Below are 17,262 nucleotides of genomic sequence, written 5' to 3' on the forward strand. Positions count from 1 at the left end.
TGAGAGAAAAGCTGCATTTTGAGTGTTCAGGCGTGGGTGGGCCGGGAGCTTGGGGCAGCTGCCAGGATCCTGGTTTCTGAAGGAGGGGAAGAACTTCTGCTGCTGGAAGGTCCAGGGAAGCCTCCTGAGAGCAGCCTCAACTCTAGCGGTGGGGTGTGCAGGAAAGGCCATGGTGGAGAGGGTTCTTCTATAGGGCTGCACAAAGCCACTGAGGCTTCTGCAAGGAAAATAGGATTTCCTTGACTAATTCACCAAGCAAAATGGGAGGGGTAGGGGAGGAGGGCTAGGCTGCTCTTCCCAGCGGGAACACACAGCTGTCTTCACAAGTGTAAAAGGCAGAGTCTTTCTGTGTGAAAAGTTTCCTCCTGTTGCATCCCCCACCCCATTCCCAGAGACAAACAGGAGACTTTGCAGAGGAGCCAGGGGCCCGATATTCTGGTGCAGATATTTTATTTATATATATATATATACACACACACCATTTTAAAGGTAAAGCTTCCCTCTCTCCCGCCTCCCTATGCCTCCTGACCACCAGCAAGAAATTGGACAGGAGACTGAGGAGAAAGGCCGGGAGAGGCAACAACAGCCCTCCATGTCCCCCCTAGGTTTAGCTTCTCTCCTCCTGATGGTGCACCTGGTCCCCCTTGCTGCCCTCCCAGCCTCCCTGGCACACAGAGGGGCCCTGCGGCCAAGGCAGTTTCCTGGGAATGCTCATTCATGCATGAAGTTTTTCTCTGTTGCACCTTGGACCCAGACTCCTCAATCCACCCAGGGTGGTGTCTGTGGGGAGGGGGTTCATTTCCCCAGGAAGCACAGCCACTCCCTCCCTCACTGGCCTCGTCAAGGCAGAGCTGTGTGTCCAGTGGCTTTTGCTGGGGCCCCCTCCTTGTCTCCTTCAAGGGTGGGAGTGTTTGGAGGTGGAGGAGGCTTTCATATTCTGTGCCGTGACCCCTCAAGGCGGGCCATTTGTGTGCACCCCTCTGCCCCCAGTGCCAGGCAGAAGCCCACCCTCACCCAGGAACAGGGCGGCCTGTCCAACAGAAGGGTCTCAGCCTCTCCATCAGCACCGGGAAGCCCTTTCTAGGCAAACTTCTCACCACTTCCTCCCTTCCTTCTACTTTGAAAAAGGGAGCTCTAGGCAGAGGAGGGGCTAGAGGAGGAGCCGCTGCCCAAATCCTGACAAGGTGACCTGAAGGAACCCGGGGAGGGGGATGGGACAGGGCTCAGGCTTGGTGTGTATGGGGGGGGGCTTTGCTTTTAAAAGAGGTCATCTCAGCAACATCTTTTTGCTTTTCCCCAGGGGCCGAAGAGTCACCACCGAGCTTGTGTGGGAGGAGGTGGATTCCAGCCCCCAGCCCCAGGGCTCTGAATCGCTGCCAGCTCAGCCCCCTGCCCAGCCTGCCCCACAGCCTGAGCCCCAGCAGGCCAGAGCGGCCGGAGAGCCCAGTCCTGAGGTGAGCTGCTGCGGCCTGTGGCCCAGGCGACCCCAGCGCTCCCAGAACTGAGGCTGGCAGCCAGCCCCAGCCCCAGCCCCAACTGCAGAGGCAGAGAGGTGAGTGTCTCAGGCACCCTGAGGCCTGGCAGAGAGGGCCACAGGCTCTGTGCAGGAGTCTTCGAACTGGGGTCTCCCCCTTCTGCAAGCAGCTTTGGCTCAGAGAGGCTGGCGTGGATTCAGTCACACAGCTGGGATCTGGAGTTCCATGGCTGGCTTCAGGTGCTTCTGTCTAGGGGCCAGAGCAGGTGTGGGCAGAGCAAGCTCCCCGCAGTCTCCACAGCACCGAGGTCCTGGCAGGGGAGCTCCTGGGAGAGGAAAAGGGGCAGAGAAGGGGAGAGGGGCAGGGAGAGAGCGGGCAGCCAAAGGGGAGAAGATGGGGGGCAGAAAGCGGGTAGAGAGGGAAAAAGGGAAAATATCATTTGGGAAGAACCTAAAAACCCAAGGAAAGCTGGGCTGTGCTGGGGGCTGTGAGACCCCCGGGTTCTCCCCGCCCCAGGCTGCTGGCCATGGGGTCTTGCACCAATGGCCTGACCTTTCTGTCGGTCTGTATTTATCAAAGTGGGTGACAGTCTCAGGCCTCCTGGCTGTTGAGAATTGAAGTAACAACCAGAGGCCTTCTGAGCAAAGGGCCTGAGGGGCTCCAGCATCAGGATCCCATCGTGGTCAGGAGCCTGCGGGGCTTCCTGTGTGTGAGGGAGGCGGAAGGTGGCTAGAAAGCCCCAGCCAGTGGCCTCTGCCTCAGCCGGAGGGAGCTCTGTGGTGGGGGCGGCACCCATTCACTGGGCAGGCACTGGGGTGACAGGGTTTGGGGAGCGTTGGAGGTGGAGGCACATGGATTGGAGACCCTGCACCTGCCCCACGACAGGGCCTGCAGGGAGGGACCCAGCAGGTGACTCTTCAGGCTGGTTCGCCCATCCCAGATAGAAGCCGGGAGTGTTCTTTCAAAGGCGTCTTTAGCTTAGACACTCAATAAAATGGTAACACAGTGGCGCCGCCTCAGTCCTTTGGAGTGTGCACCGTCTGAATCCCTCTCCCAGGGCCCTCTCCCAAGCACCCCAACCTGGACCCATATCCCCCACGTACTTTTGGCTTTGGGCGGATTGAGCAGCCTCTGGGTGGTCTGTGCTGTCTGGTGTGGAGGGTTCCAGTCTGGGTCCTTAGTCCGACTTCCCAGGCCAGCCGGGCTGATGCCAGCGATTGTGTCCTTCCCCAGTGAGGGGAGCAAGCCCAAGGTCAATGCCTCGTCTGCGGCGCCCTGCAGGGGTTGATGGAGGGATGCTCTGAGAACCCTTGGAGAAAGGAGCTGGATTTGTAAAATGCTGGGCTTGGTCCCATGGACGGGGGAGCGGTTAGCTCAGAGCCAGAGCTGGGGAGGAAACGGGAATGAGAAAGGCCTACTGCAGGGCCGGTGAGCGAGGGGATGTGCAGCAGCCACAGGCCGAGGCTGGGGCATGGGCCAGGCTCCATGGGGTGAGTCTGAGTCCTTGAGGAGATGTTCATCCTCTGTGGAATGTGGGTTTGCCAGTGGAGAGGAGACTAGCATTGCCCTGGTGAGGTGCTGGGTCAGGGCTGGGGGCGGACGCTGCTTGGGGCTAAAGTTCCTGCCAGACGAGAGACCCCGGCCCCCTCCCAATACCCTTGGACTGCTGGCGGGACCTTCCTACCTCCGGGGGCAGGAAATAGTAGGGGAGGAGCCAGTCTTGAGGAAGAACCCGGATGCTGGTCTTGGTTAGAGGGGAGCCGGTGTGCTTTTTGAGCCCCAGGGTGACTCGGGTCTGCCCCAGCCTCCAGCCTGCCCGGGTCACTTCTGACTAAATAAGGATAGCACTCAGCAGGCAGCCCCACAAGGGAGAGGGAACATGTGTGCCCCCCCCACTCCCCCACCTGCTCCTCCCTCCCTACAGGGCCACTACACCCTGCTGTGGGCACCCCAAGGTGACCTCAGCCTTCTTCCTACCTCAAAAAGTCCAGGCATGCATTTCCAAGCATGAGTGGTGCCTCCTTGGGGGAAGGCACCTCTGCAGGACAGAACAAAGGGAAGGGACCCCCAAACAGGTCACTGGTGTAACTGTCCCCAGCACCCCCAAAGAGGAGGAGAACCCACAACTCGGAACTGGGGCTCACCCCAGGTGCCCAACCTGTCCCCAGCCTGGGAAGCAGGCGTGGAGGAGAAGGTGGGGAAGCCTAGAGCTGGCCCTGGAGGCCCTGGTTTTGTCCATGACAGGAGCCTCGGCAACCTAGTCTGCTCTCCCAGGGACCAGGTTTGCAGGCAGGCACTTTTCAAATGCTCCTCACCCCCAAATTTACAAGTCACCCTGCAGAGGAAAACATCAACACTGCCGGGGGTTCTCTGCTGGAGGCTCCCCCTTCTATAGGTACAGTCGGAGAGGCCAGAGAGCTGGGGACACGGGGAGGCTGCAGAAGGCTGGTGGGAAGGGGGGCAGTGATGGGTGGGGGGAGAAGGGCCAGATGTTCTTGGAATGGGACATGGGGGTGATTGATGCAGACGGAAATTTGAAGGGGACATTCCCACGTGTCTTGTGCTCTGGGTGGAAAATGGGCTGTTTTTCATGGGGGTGGGGGGGTTCTTCCGGTCTTGCCAAGCTAATGTGAAAGAGATGCCTCATCCTGCTCAGCTCCCCACACCTGTCCAAGGCCATTAACTTCTGCCTCCCCAGTGTCAGGCTTTGAGATGCCCCCCTTGTAGCCGGGGTCCTCCTATGGGGTGACAATGGGGACAAGCAATGCCCACTGTACTTGCCTCAGGATCCCCCACCATTCTGCTGGTCCCCAGCGGTGCCCCCTCTCTGGCAGTCCCCCCACCCCATAGGTCCCCTTAGGGCCACTGGCCCATCGCCTGACATTGCCCAACGCCAAGGGGTGACCTTGTTTCTGCCGACAGTGCCGTTGGGCGCCCGCATGCGGGTTTAATATTTGCCTATAAGGAACTGGGCTTTCCCCAGCCGGAGTGGACAGACTTTCCCTGAAAATTCGCTTGGAGAGAACGAAAAGAGACCCCTGGCACCCCAGCGGCATGCAGTCCTGCACCTCCCTCCCCCCTAACCCGGTGTTTCTCATTTTCCTTCCCACTTCCTCTCCTCTTCAGTGTTACCCAAACAAAACTGGTTTCACCCTTGTTTGGTGCTGGCGAAGGCCCGAAAGGCGCGCGCAAAGCTCCGGGGCAGGCCGAGGGTGGCCGCCGAGGGTGCTCCGGGCCCCCAAGCCAAGCCGGGGACTAGCCTGCCCCCGGTGGCGGCTCGGCCGCGGCTTCGCCTAGGCTCGCAGCGCGGAGGCGAGTGGGGCGCAGTGGCGAGGGGGAGCCTGCGGACCTCCCACGCGGGGACCGAGCAGGTAGCTGGGAGTCCCGGGAGCGCCCGGGAAGCAGCGTCCTGGTCGCTCCCTCGCGGCCCTTGGGTTTCTTCCTTACACCCAGACGCCCGCTAAGCTCGGGCTGCCGCCACAAACGCGCTCTCCGTGTGGAGAAGGCAAAGAAAAAAAAAAAAGAAAAGCAAAAGAAAGGAAAACCCCAAAGAACGAAAAGCAGAATTTCAGCCGGCCGTGCGCGCCAGGGCGCTCCGCGCTACCTGCCCGCGCCGCCCGCGCTCGCGTTCCCGGGGAGGGCGCCAGTGCTCCGCGCGCGCCCCAGCCAAGGTGAATCCCCAGCAGCGCCTTCCTTCCGCGGCCCGGGAAGCTTGAGCTCAACAATTAGCCCTTGATCCTCGGGGGATCCCAATCCACGGAACAACTTGCCTGCTTTACCCGAACTCGGACATTTTACTTTTTCTGGGATCCTCTATTTAAGCATTGCTTCCCAAGTCTTCTAAATATATTCACCATTTCGACGGTTCACAATAATTTTCTTGGACATTAATTTCCGGGGACGTCAAAACACATCAGCCCCGGCGGGCTTTTCCAGACTTACACTATGTGGCCTGGGGCCCCAGATTTGCTTTCTCCCAGGCTCTGGACAGTTTTATACACCCCCTCCAGGTCCCACAGATTTACAGACCACTAACCCGGGTTCCCTAATTTTAAAGACGAAGCCCTTGGTCCCTGGTGGTCGCGCTGACCAATTTGCCTGGCTCCCCAGGATGTGGACAGTGCCTTTTCCACACTTAGGCATTGTTTCCAAAACAAGTGGAACTTCCCCCCATAATTTTGAATATTAACTCCAGGGTCTCCTAAGCTTACTGTTTCCTGCACACGTCCGCCCCATTCCGCGCCCCCCCACCCTTGCGCCCCTTCCCGTTCACCTCAGCATGGGACATTTGCTGTTGAGTTCCGCAAACCTATTCACACTAACCTGGGTTCCCTAAACTTTACACGTTGAATCCCAAGTCCCTCATGACACTGAGCAGGGCTGGAAGGTTGGAACCCTCAGAGTATGAAAATTGCTTCCCATACCTTCCCCCAAATTCGGGCATTACACCCAGAGCATGTTGAATCCTTTTCTGAATCATAAACGACCTGCTCTCTGATTGCCTGAGTTTCATAAAATGGAGGGATTTCCCCAGTGATTCCCCAAACCTATTGAGAATGTTGTGGGTGTGTGAGTCACAAAGCTTTGGGGCATTAACATCTATGGCTCTATATGCTGCCTGGCCACGAATCAGGTCCCTTAAGATGTAGACACTGCCACCCAGGTCCCTGGGGCACACTGAGCAGTTACCAGGAGGTGCTCAAGTGTGACCCAGTATTCTCCAGGTCCCCCCAAATCACACAGGGTCTCCCGGGTCCCTCTGGGCTACACCAAGCACAAAAGGACCCCTTGGGCAGAGCCTATTTTTATTTCTGTTATGCCAGGTGTTGCTAACGGCCCCAGTTCCCAAACATTCTGAGCATTTTCTCTGCATCACAACATATTGACTATTAAACAATTCTCTGGGTCCCAAGAGCTTCATAACAAGAATCTTGCTTTTCTAAAATTCAGGCATTGGTCTGAAACCCCAACGGCCAGGATCACACTGGACTCTTTTCGTGGTCCCCCATACTTGGATGTTCTGGACGCTGCCCTCCCGGCCCTCTAGGAACATTCAGCATTGCCCTCGGATCACAGGACGGCACTGATTTCTTGGGCTCCGAACAACCCACTGAGTCATCTCAAAGTTAAGCAATATTTCCTTCAAACACACTGCACACTCCCTATCACAAAATCTGAAAATTCCTAAGTCCTAAGACCTAGGAATTCTGAATCTCCTTTCTTTAAAACGTACATATTGACCCCCAAGTCCTCCAAGGACTCTGAGCAACTTCCCTAGATCTTTAGATTCAAAAACGATTTTCCTGGAGCCCCCAAATTGCAGTATTGTCTCCCAGCCTTCCAAAACAAATTGAGATTTTTTTCCCTTCACAAAACAATTGAGGTATTTTTTTTTTGAATACTGATTTATGAGTCTCCTGACTTTATGGTCCCTGCCCTGGGTCCCCCTACATTTAGAAAATGTTCCATGGACCCCCAAAGCACACTAAAAGTGTCCCTGGGTCCCAAGAAATCCTAGGCATGAAAAAACCTGTGACCTATAAGTTTTCTAGCTACTAACCAGGTTTCCAGAAATTTAGCTATCAAACCTCCATTGGGTAATTTCCATGTGTCCCAAAAACTTGAAATGTGTTTCACTGGGGCTCCCCCAAATGCAGACACTGTCCAGGAAAATATATACTTTTTCTTATTTACCAAAAATAAACTAATGGAAATCATTTAAAAATTAACATAGAAAAAGAATACTGATTTTTTTTTTTGCTTTCCCCAAATGTACTGATCACATCCAGGCTCCCCCAAAATTTAGACAGTGCTTTCTTCCGTCTCTGAAGGGCGTTAAAACCTTTCCCTGAAGCCACAGTAATTATGAAGGTTATTTTTCCCCTGATGCTGCCAGTGTTCAGGCCACTAACTTGTATTCTTAAGATGTGAAAATTAATCTCAGCTTCCCCCTAACACACCAAGAATGTGTTTGGATCCCCAAAATGTGTCCCTTGCTTTCATCTGCCAATTTTAGGCAATGTGGCTCTAAGGCAAAACTCCCAATTTCATATGGAGAATTTTCTTTAACTACCCCTCCTCACAAATTGGTCTGGGATTTCCTGGGTCCCCCAAGCTATCTGGCCCCTATTTGAGACCTCTTTCTCTATGTTCCCAATTGCATGGAGCAACTTCCCTCATCCCCCAAACCTGTAATCTATTTTTCTGGAGTCCCGGGTTTAGTCATTAATCACGGTTCCCACATTAACGGAGTCCCCGGGGTCCCCTCCTCCAGGACACCCATTCGCTAAGCCCGCAAGGCAGAAAGAACTCTGCCTTGCGTTCCCCAAAATCTGGGCATTGTTCCCTGCTCGCCGGCCGCCCACTGCAGCTTCCCCAACCCCGCGCACAGCGGGCACTGGTTTCGGGCCTCTCTGTCTCCTACGAAGTCCCCAGAGCAACTCGGATTTGGGAAATTTCTCTCTAGCGTTGCCCAAACACACTTGGGTCGGCCGCGCGCCCTCAGGACGTGGACAGGGAGGGCTTCCCCGTATCCAGGAAAGCGACCGGGCATTGCCCCCAGTCTCCCCCAAATTTGGGCATTGTCCCCGGGCCTTCCAACGGACTGGGCGTTGCTCCCGGACACTGAGGACTGGCCCCGGGGTCTCGCTCACCTTCAGCAGCGTCCACCGTCCGCCACAGAGCGTTCGATCGCCCGCTGCCTGAGCTCCTGGTGCGCCCGCGGACGCAGCCTCCAGCCTCGCGGTGAGCTCCCCGCTGCGCCGATCCCCGCCGCCTCTGCGCCCCTGCCCGACTCTCGGCCCGCATCTGCTGCTGTCCCGCCGGTGCTGGCGCTCGTCTCCTGCTGCCGCCGGGGAGGCCGGCGTGGGGCGCGGGACACAGCTGCGGACTTGCGGCTGGCGGCCGCGTTCGCTCCGGCTGGGCGCCCCGAAATCCGCGCCACTTTCGTTTGCTCATTGCAAAGATCTCATTTGTGGGGAAAGCGGCTGGAGGGTCCCAAAGTGGGGCGGGCAGGGGGCTGGGGCGAGGGACGCGGAGGAGAGGCGCTCCCGCCGGGCGGTAAAGCGCCTCTAGCCCGCGGGCCTAGGACTCCGCCGGGAGGCGCGCGCGGAGCGCGGGCGAAGTGATTGATGGCGGAGCGAGGGGGGCGAGGGGGGCCAGGGGGCGCGAGATTCTGCCGGCGGCCCCTTCCCCTTGGCCAGGCTTAGGCGGCGGGCGGCTGGCGGGGTGCGGGATTTTGTGCGTGGTTTTGACTTGGTAAAAATCACAGTGCTTTCTTACATCGTTCAAACTCTCCAGGAGATGGTTTCCCCAGACCCCCAAATTATCGTGGTGGTCCCTGAGACTGAACTCGCGTCTATGCAAGTCCAACGCACTGAGGACGGGGTAACCATTATCCAGATATTTTGGGTGGGCCCCAAAGGCGAGCTACTTAGACGCACCCCGGTGAGCTCGGCCATGCAGGTAGGATTTGAGCTGTGTTTCCCGCCCTGATCCTCTCTCCTCTGGCGGCCGGAGCCTCCGCAGGCTCCAAGCCTGGCCAGATTCGGCCCAACCCAGCCGGCCCTCCGCGCGTCCCGCACCTGGCGGGGGCTCCGGGGCTCCGGCGCGGCACCGGGGGGCGCTCGGGATCTGGCTGAGGCTCCAAGAGCCGCGTGGCCGGCTCCTCCTGCTGGGGCAGGTGGCGGCTGCGCGCCCCGCCCGAGCCCAGGGACCCCCTCCGCCGCAACAACCAGCAAAGACCCCCGACTCAGCCCCGAGCCACCTGCATCTGCACTCAGACGGGGCGCACCCGCAGTGCAGCCTCCTGGCGGGGCGCTGGGAGCCCGCCTGCCCCTGCCTGCCCGGCGATCCCAGCTCACGAGCACAGGCCGCCCGGGCACCCCAGAAACCCGAGATGGGGCCCCTGAATTCTCTAGAACGGGCATTCAGCATGGCCTTGGCGCTCTGCGGCTCCCTGCCCCCCACCCAGCCTCGCCCCCGCGCACCCCCCAGCCCCCGCGACCGCCGCCCCCCCCGGGGCCCCAGGGCCCCCAGCCCGCACCCCCCGCCCCACTCTTGGCTCGGGTTGCGGGGGCGGGCCGGGGGCGGGGCGAGGGCTCCGCGGGCGCCCATTGGCGCGGGCGCGAGGCCAGCGAGGCCCGCGCGGGCCCTGGGCCGCGGGCTGGCGCGACTATAAGAGCCGGGCGTGGGCGCCCGCAGTTCGCCTGCTCTCCGGCGGAGCTGCGTGAGGCCCGGCCGGCCCCGGCCCCCCCCTTCCGGCCGCCCCCGCCTCCTGGCCCACGCCTGCCCGCGCTCTGCCCACCAGCGCCTCCATCGGGCAAGGCGGCCCCGCGTCGACGCCGCCCGCTGCCTCGCTGCTGACTCCCGTCCCGGGCGCCGTCCGCGGGGTCGCGCTCCGCCGGGCCTGCGGATTCCCCGCCGCCTCCTCTTCATCTACCTCAACTCCCCCATTCCCGCTTCGCCCGAGGAGGCGGTTCCCCCGCAGGCAGTCCGGCTCGCAGGCCGCCGGCGTTGTCACCCCCCCGCGCTCCCCCTCCAGCCCTCCCCCCGGCGCGCAGCCTCCGGCCGCTCCCCTTTCCGCGCTGCGTCCCGGAGCGGCCCCGGTGCCGCCACTGCCTGTCCCCCTCCCGAGGCCCGGGCTCGCGACGGCAGAGGGCTCCGTCGGCCCAAACCGAGCTGGGCGCCCGCGGCCCGGGTGCAGCCTCCACTCCGCCCCCCAGTCACCGCCTCCCCCGGCCCCTCGACGTGGCGCCCTTCCCTCCGCTTCTCTGTGCTCCCCGCGCCCCTCTTGGCATCTGGCCCCGGCCCCCGCTCTTTCTCCCGCAACCTTCCCTTGGCTCCCTCCCGTCCCCCCCAGCTCCTAGCCTCCGACTCCCTCCCCCCCTCACGCCCGCCCTCTCGCCTTCGCCGAACCAAAGTGGATTAATTACACGCTTTCTGTTTCTCTCCGTGCTGTTCTCTCCCGCTGTGAGCCTGCCCGCCTCTCGCTGTCCTCTCTCCCTCTCGCCCTCTCTTCGGCCCCCCCTTTCACGTTCACTCTGTCTCTCCCACTATCTCTGCCCCCCTCTATCCTTGATACAACAGCTGACCTCATTTCCCGATACCTTTTCCCCCCCGAAAAGTACAACATCTGGCCCGCCCCAGCCCGAAGACAGCCCGTCCTCCCTGGACAATCAGACGAATTCTCCCCCCCCCCAAAAAAAAGCCATCCCCCCGCTCTGCCCCGTCGCACATTCGGCCCCCGCGACTCGGCCAGAGCGGCGCTGGCAGAGGAGTGTCCGGCAGGAGGGCCAACGCCCGCTGTTCGGTTTGCGACACGCAGCAGGGAGGTGGGCGGCAGCGTCGCCGGCTTCCAGGTAAGCGGCGTGTGCGGGCTGGGCCGGGGCCGGGGCTGGGGCGGCGCGGGCTTGCGCCGGACGCCCGGCCCTTCCTCCGCCTGCTCCCGGCCCGGGCCTGCGGGGCTCGGCGGGGCGGCTGAGCCCGGGGAGGAGGAGGAGGAGGACGGACGGCTGCGGGTCCCGTTCCCTGCGCGGAGCCCCGCGCTCACCCTGGCGGTGGAGCTGGGGGTGGGGTGGGGGCGTCGGGAAGGGCCGAGGGAGGTGTGAGCTGTCTGCAGGGGCGACTTCCTGGTCGGTCTGTGGGTGCAGGGGGTGCTGCCTAACATGTGTGATTCGTGCCTTGGGGGCCCTGGCCTCCGGGGTGCTGGGTAACGAGGAGGGGCGCGGAGCCGCAGAAGCCCACCCTGGTATGTTGACGCGGTGCCAGCGAGACCGCGAGAGGAAGACGGGGGTGGGCGGGGCCAGGATGGAGAGGGGCCGAGTTGGCAGGAGTCATGGCAGACGCCACATTCGCGATATCTCCCCACACCCCCTCTGGCTCTGTCCGCAACATTTCCAAACAGGAGTCCCGGGAGAGGGGGAGAGGGGCTGCTGGTCTGAGGCTCAGAAGGGCAGAGCCTTCAATCCAGAGAGAGGCCGCGGCCCCTGCCCAGTGGGCAGCGTGGAAGTTTCCATACAAGGAGGTGGGAAGGAGACCCCCCCTTCACTGCCCTGTGCAGAGATGAGCTGGGGGTGCAGGATGGGAGCCCATGGCACTTCGCTACGGGATGGTCCAGGGCTCGCGGTTGGGGGTGCAGGAGAGAAGAGACTGGCTGGGAGGAGGGAGAGGGCGGGAGCAAAGGCGCGGGGGAGTGGTCAGCAGGGAGAGGGGTGGGGGGTAGGGTGGAGCCGGGGCTGGGAGGAGTCGGCTCACACATAAAAGCTGAGGCACTGACCAGCCTGCAAACTGGACATTAGCTTCTCCTGTGAAAGAGACTTCCAGCTTCCTCCTCCTCCTCTTCCTCCTCCTCCTCCTGCCCCAGCGAGCCTTCTGCTGAGCTGTAGGTAACCAGGGCTGTGGAGTGAGGACCCTCGCTGCCATCCCACTCCAGCCTGGGGCAGGGCAGCAGGGGGCACGGCCCACGCCTGGGCCTCGGGCCCTGCAGCCGCCAGCCCGCTGCCTCTCGGACAGCACCCCCCTCCCCTCTTTTCCTCGGCCCCTGCCCCCACCTGGTCTCTGCTTCCTCACCTGCTCCTTCCCTTTCTGTTCCTTCCCTTCGGCCCCCTCCTTGCCCAGCTCAGGGCTTTTCCTGGGCCCTCACCTGCTCCGCACCGCTGCATGCTTCCTGTCCTGCTTTCTGCCGGTCCCCTGACCCGGACCTCCAAGTTCAGAGTGGTGGGGCTTGTTGCGGAAGCGCCGCGAGGGCTAGAGTGGCCAGCTGGCGGAGTGTGCTCTTAGAATTTGGAAGGGGGTGGCAGAGGGGGTGGTGAGGGGACTGGCCAGGATCCAGTCAAGGAGATGACCCAGGAGGCTTTCAGATCCTCGGTGCAGCTGCCTACTGCTCTTTAGAGAGGGCATGCAAAGTTGTGCTTCTGTCCCATTGCCTGTTCAGTCGCTCACATAATTTATTGCACCAAAAACTCCCCTGGGTCTGTGGAGCGAAGGCTGGGGCTGCCCGCCTGGAGGCCTCCACCTTCTGCAGGGGCAGGGCCAACTTGCTGTGGTGGCCCCCGGCCTCCCACCCCGGAGTTGGTTAACCGGGCCCTATGGCCCTGCAGCCTGTGGAGGGGGTGTGTCCTAAGACTGGCCTCCCCTTCCAGATTGCAGTCTGGGGAACCTGGTGTCGGACTTCCCAGGTGGACTGAGCTGGTCTCTCCAGCTCCCACGGGGAGAGTTTGGTAGCGCAAATGGGGAGATGTTCTGGAGGCTCCTGGCCTTACTGGTTCGATCTGAGGCCTGGAAAGGAGGCTCTGGGCTTGTGTGTGTGTGTTTGGGGGTACCCAAAGCAGACTGGAGTTGGAGAACTGGGTGACTGGGAAAATAAGCTTTCTAGGAGCACGGGTGGCGTGGTTGTGCTAACCATTGGAGTCCTTGACACAGGCCTGGTTCAGCTGCAGACTGGAAAGGTGGAAAAGCCAAGGGGAGGGGCAGGGCTGGCCCAGCAGGAGCGGCCTGCTGCTTTGAGGGGGATGGTCCTCCTGGACCCCCCCTGCTCAGCTGGGGGTTGTGGAGAGGAAGGGACTGGTTCTCTTGGATGCACATGCTCTGTAGGGGTGGGGCTGTCTGCCATCTTGGCTGGCGCTGGAGGCCTGAGAAGTGGTGATGTGATCCTGGGCTGGCCCTGCCCCCATGGTGTCATAGGACGGAGGCCAGGTCGGGTGTCCAGCCTGGGCCCCTGCAGCTGTGGATGTCGCTGAGCTCCTGCAATAATGACCGTGGAGATGGTCACCCCTCGTGTAAAATTACTAGTGCTTCTTGCAAATGGAAGGAACTGGGCCCTTTCTGTGTGCTTCCTTCCGGATACTTCATTCTGCAAGTGGCCCTGCGCCCTCACCTCAGCATTAAGACCTGTGTGTTACTTTTGTAATAAAAATAATGTTTATAGGAAAGCCGTGCTTTAAATTTTCAGTTGAATTTGTAGGTTGGCCAAGGGCCTCTGGTTTGGGAGGGGCATCTCTGGCCTGGGGCTTGGCCTGGCTGCCCCGCTCACGCCACTTTTCTCCCACCCCCAGATACCAATGGGAATCCCAATGGGGAAGTCGATGCTGGTGCTTCTCACCTTCTTGGCCTTCGCCTCGTGCTGCATTGCTGCTTACCGCCCCAGTGAGACCCTGTGCGGCGGGGAGCTGGTGGACACCCTCCAGTTCGTCTGTGGGGACCGCGGCTTCTACTTCAGTAAGTAGCTGGGAGGGGCTTCCTCAGACCTGGTCAGGCCCCTAGAGTGACTGGTGGGGACGCCCAACCTCAAGCCAGGGGAGCACACTCCTAGGTCAGTGGCCCAGCCCCTTGCTCTGAGACTTTGACCTTCCAGCCCCGTTTCTGAGCACCTGCGGTGTTCCAGGGCATCCACACCAGCTGCCTTTCCCATCACACGCCTCCTTCGAAGGGTGGGCCAGAGGTGCCCGCTAGACATCAGGGGCACTCACGGGGGTCTCCCTGGGCATCAGAATTTCTGTTGGGGCCCGTGAGCCTCCTGCTGCTGAGGTGCTGCACCCCTAGGGCAGGGCTTCAGGCTCTGGAGGAAGAGCCTGCCTTTCTTCCTGCACCTTTTGGACATTTTGACGAGGGACGTGTGTTCAGTGAATGATCAGAATTAAAATCAATAAAGTGATTTATAGAATTAAAATCAATAAGACAAGTGCAGTTGGTGGGTGGCAGGGGTGAGTGGTGCATGCACCTCCTTGGGCCCCAAGGCCGCCTTGGAGGGTGCCCACCTGCTGACCTCAAGGACGCTTCAGCCTTTCCTCATGTTTCCCTCTTGTTTTTCCAGCCTGGGGGCTGGCAGGTGGGTGCACGGCTCATTGTCCTTGAGACCCCACCCCCATATGGGGGGCTGGGTGGATGCAGAGGCAGGCATGGTGCCTGGGCATGCCTGATGGGGCAGGGGAGGGGCCGCTCCTCGCTGGCAGGGGCCACATGGCTTATTCCACCTGACACTCACCACATGACATCTTTACCACCACTACTTACTCACGCTGTGAAATGGGCTCACAGGATGCAAATGCACTTCAAAGCTTCTCTCTGAAAAGTTCCTGCTGCTTGACTCTGGAAGCCCCTGCCCGCCCTGGCCTCTCCTGTGCCCTCTCTCTCGCCTGCCCCATTTGGGGGTAGGAAGTGGCACTGCAGGGCCTGGTGCCAGCCGGTCCTTGCCCAGGGAGAAGCTTCCCTGCACCAGGCTTTCCTGAGAGGAGGGGAGGGCCAAGCCCCCCCTTGCGGGACCCCCGTGATGGGGCTCCTGCTCCCTCCTCCGGCTGATGGCACCTGCCCTTTGGCACCCCAAGGTGGAGCCCCCAGCGACCTTCCCTTTCCAGCTGAGCATTGCTGTGGGGGAGAGGGGGAAGACGGGAGGAAAGAAGGGAGTGGTTCCATCACGCCTCCTCACTCCTCTCCTCCCGTCTTCTCCTCTCCTGCCCTTGTCTCCCTGTCTCAGCAGCTCCAGGGGTGGTGTGGGCCCCTCCAGCCTCCTAGGTGGTGCCAGGCCAGAGTCCAAGCTCAGGGACAGCAGTCCCACCTGTGGGGGCCCCTGAACTGGGCTCACATCCCACACATTTTCCAAACCACTCCCAGTGTGGGCCTTTGGTCCTGGTGGTGTCCGTCTGGCCGTGGGACCAAGAGCTTGTGCCCATTTTTCATCTGAGGAAGGAGGCAGCAGAGGCCACGGGCTGGTCTGGGTCCCACTCACCTCCCCTCTCACCTCTCTTCTTCCTGGGACGCCTCTGCCTGCCAGCTCTCACTTCCCTCCCCTGACCCGCAGGGTGGCTGTATCCTTCCAGGGCCTGGCCTGAGGGCAGGGGTGGTTTGCTCCTCCTTCAGCCTCCTGGGGCAGGGGGCAGTGCGGTGCTAACGCGCCTCTCTCTGTGCTGTGGGACTTCCAGGCAGGCCCGCAAGCCGTGTGAGCCGTCGCAGCCGTGGCATCGTTGAGGAGTGCTGTTTCCGCAGCTGTGACCTGGCCCTCCTGGAGACGTACTGTGCTACCCCCGCCAAGTCCGAGAGGGACGTGTCGACCCCTCCGACCGTGCTTCCGGTGAGGGTCCTGGGCCCCTTTCCCGCTCTCTAGAGACAGAGAAATAGGGCTTCGGGCGCCCAGCGTTTCCTGTGGCCTCTGGGACCTCTTGGCCAGGGACAAGGACCCGTGACTTCCTTGCTCGTTGTGTGGCTGGGGAGCAGGTCAGACGCTGGCTTCTTCTGTCCCCCTGCCCGTGGACGTTAGCTCAAGTCACTGATCAGTCACAGGGGTGGCCTGTCAGGTCAGGCGGGCGGCTCAGGCAGAAGAGCCCGGAGAGCAGGCACCTGCTGACCAGCCCCTTCCCCTCCCAGGACAACTTCCCCAGATACCCCGTGGGCAAGTTCTTCCAATATGACACCTGGAAGCAGTCCACCCAGCGCCTGCGCAGGGGCCTGCCTGCCCTCCTGCGTGCCCGCCGGGGTCACGTGCTCGCCAAGGAGCTCGAGGCGTTCAGGGAGGCCAAGCGTCACCGTCCCCTGATTGCTCTACCCACCCAAGACCCCGCCCACGGGGGCACCCCCCCAGAGATGGCCAGCAATCGGAAGTGAGCAAAACTGCCGCAAGTCTGCAGCCCGGCGCCACCACCCTCCAGCCTCCTCCTGACCACGGACGTTTCCATCAGGTTCCATCGCGAAAATCTCTCGGTTCCACGTCCCCCTGGGACTTCTCCTGACCCAGTCCCCGTGCCCCGCCTCCCCAAAACAGGCTACTCTCCTCGGCCCCCTCCATCGGGCTGAGGAAGCACAGCAACATCAAACATGTACAAAATCAATTGGCTTTAAACACCCTCCACACACCCTGCCCCCAAATTATCCCCAATTATCCCCACACATAAAAAATCAAAACATTAAACGAGCCCCCTTCCCCCTCCCCACAACAACCCTCTTAAAACTAATTGGCTTTCTAGAAACACCAGAAAAGCTCAGAAATTGGCTTTAAAAAAACAACCACCAAAAAAAAATCAATTGGCTAAAAAAAAAAAAGTATTAAAAACGAATTGGCTGAGAAACAATTGGCAAAATAAAGGAATTTGGCACTCCCCACCCCCCTCTTTCTCTTCTCCCTTGGACTTTGAGTCAAATTGGCCTGGACTTGAGTCCCTGAACCAGCAAAGAGAAAAGAAGGGCCCCAGAAATCACAGGTGGGCATGTCGCTGCTACCGCCATCTCCCTTCTCATGGGAATTTTCAGGGTAAACTGGCCATCCCAAAATAGCAACAGCCAAGACTGGCTCCTCACTCCCTTTTCCATCACTAAAAATCACAGAGCAGTCAGAGGGACCCAGCGAGACCAAAGGAGGGGAGGACAGAGCATGAAAACCAAAATCCATGCAAATGAAATGTAATTGGCACAACCCCCACCCCCAAATCTTACATCTCAATTCCCATCCTAAAAAGCACTCATACTTTATGCATCCCCGCAGCCACACGCACACAACACACAGCAGACACAGGAACACACAGCACACACGCACACACAGCACACACACGAACACAGCACACACAGCACACAAACACACAGCACACACATGCACACAGCACACACGCACACACAGCACATACATGAACACAGCACACACACAAACACACAGCACACACATGCACACACAGCACACATGCACAGCACACACACGAACACAGCACACACACAAAACAGCACACAGCACACACGCACGCACAGCACATGCATGAACACAGCACACGAACACACAGCACACACACGTGCACACACAAGCACCCAC

At 60.2% G+C, this 17,262-nt stretch overlaps 2 protein-coding genes and 1 pseudogene across 6 annotated transcripts in view; 2 read left to right on the forward strand and 1 right to left on the reverse strand.

Annotated features, from left to right (window-relative positions):
- INS (insulin) overlaps positions 1-2,483 on the forward strand; it is a 14,635-nt gene extending 12,152 nt beyond the window's left edge. Inside the window, exons 4-5 of the mRNA XM_030811480.1 lie at positions 1,301-1,552; positions 2,361-2,483. Coding sequence (XP_030667340.1) covers positions 1,301-1,505 — 205 coding nt within the window. The 3' untranslated portion in view covers positions 1,506-1,552; positions 2,361-2,483. The remainder of the gene's footprint in view (positions 1-1,300; positions 1,553-2,360) is intronic.
- LOC101178140 lies at positions 1,672-8,432 on the reverse strand (annotated as a pseudogene).
- On the forward strand, positions 8,090-16,483 carry IGF2 (insulin like growth factor 2). 5 transcript variants are annotated; one of them, XM_030811478.1, is made up of 5 exons: positions 8,090-8,219; positions 8,775-8,939; positions 13,529-13,691; positions 15,392-15,540; positions 15,834-16,483. In XM_030811478.1, exons 2-5 carry the CDS (start codon positions 8,778-8,780, stop codon positions 16,068-16,070), a joined length of 711 nt encoding a protein of 236 aa, XP_030667338.1. In that variant the 5' UTR covers positions 8,090-8,219; positions 8,775-8,777; the 3' UTR covers positions 16,071-16,483. The 5 variants fall into 5 exon arrangements, with proteins under 5 accessions (XP_030667338.1, XP_003281395.1, XP_030667339.1 ...); XM_003281347.4 differs by lacking the exon at positions 8,775-8,939; XM_030811479.1 differs by lacking the exons at positions 8,090-8,219; positions 8,775-8,939 and adding an exon at positions 10,100-10,834.
- Positions 16,484-17,262: the final 779 nt, after the last annotated feature.

Source organism: Nomascus leucogenys, chromosome 4 (assembly GCF_006542625.1).
Source record: "Nomascus leucogenys isolate Asia chromosome 4, Asia_NLE_v1, whole genome shotgun sequence".
NCBI lineage: Eukaryota > Metazoa > Chordata > Mammalia > Primates > Hylobatidae > Nomascus > Nomascus leucogenys.

Bases quoted from the DNA above. Each gene is read 5' to 3' on its own strand.
- IGF2 (XM_030811478.1), top strand. From the start codon at position 8,778: ATGGTTTCCCCAGACCCCCAAATTATCGTGGTGGTCCCTGAGACTGAA. The intron at 8,940-13,528 runs GTAGGATTTGAG...TCCCACCCCCAG, and splicing joins CGGTGAGCTCGGCCATGCAG to ATACCAATGGGAATCCCAAT. The intron at 13,692-15,391 runs GTAAGTAGCTGG...TGGGACTTCCAG, and splicing joins GGACCGCGGCTTCTACTTCA to GCAGGCCCGCAAGCCGTGTG.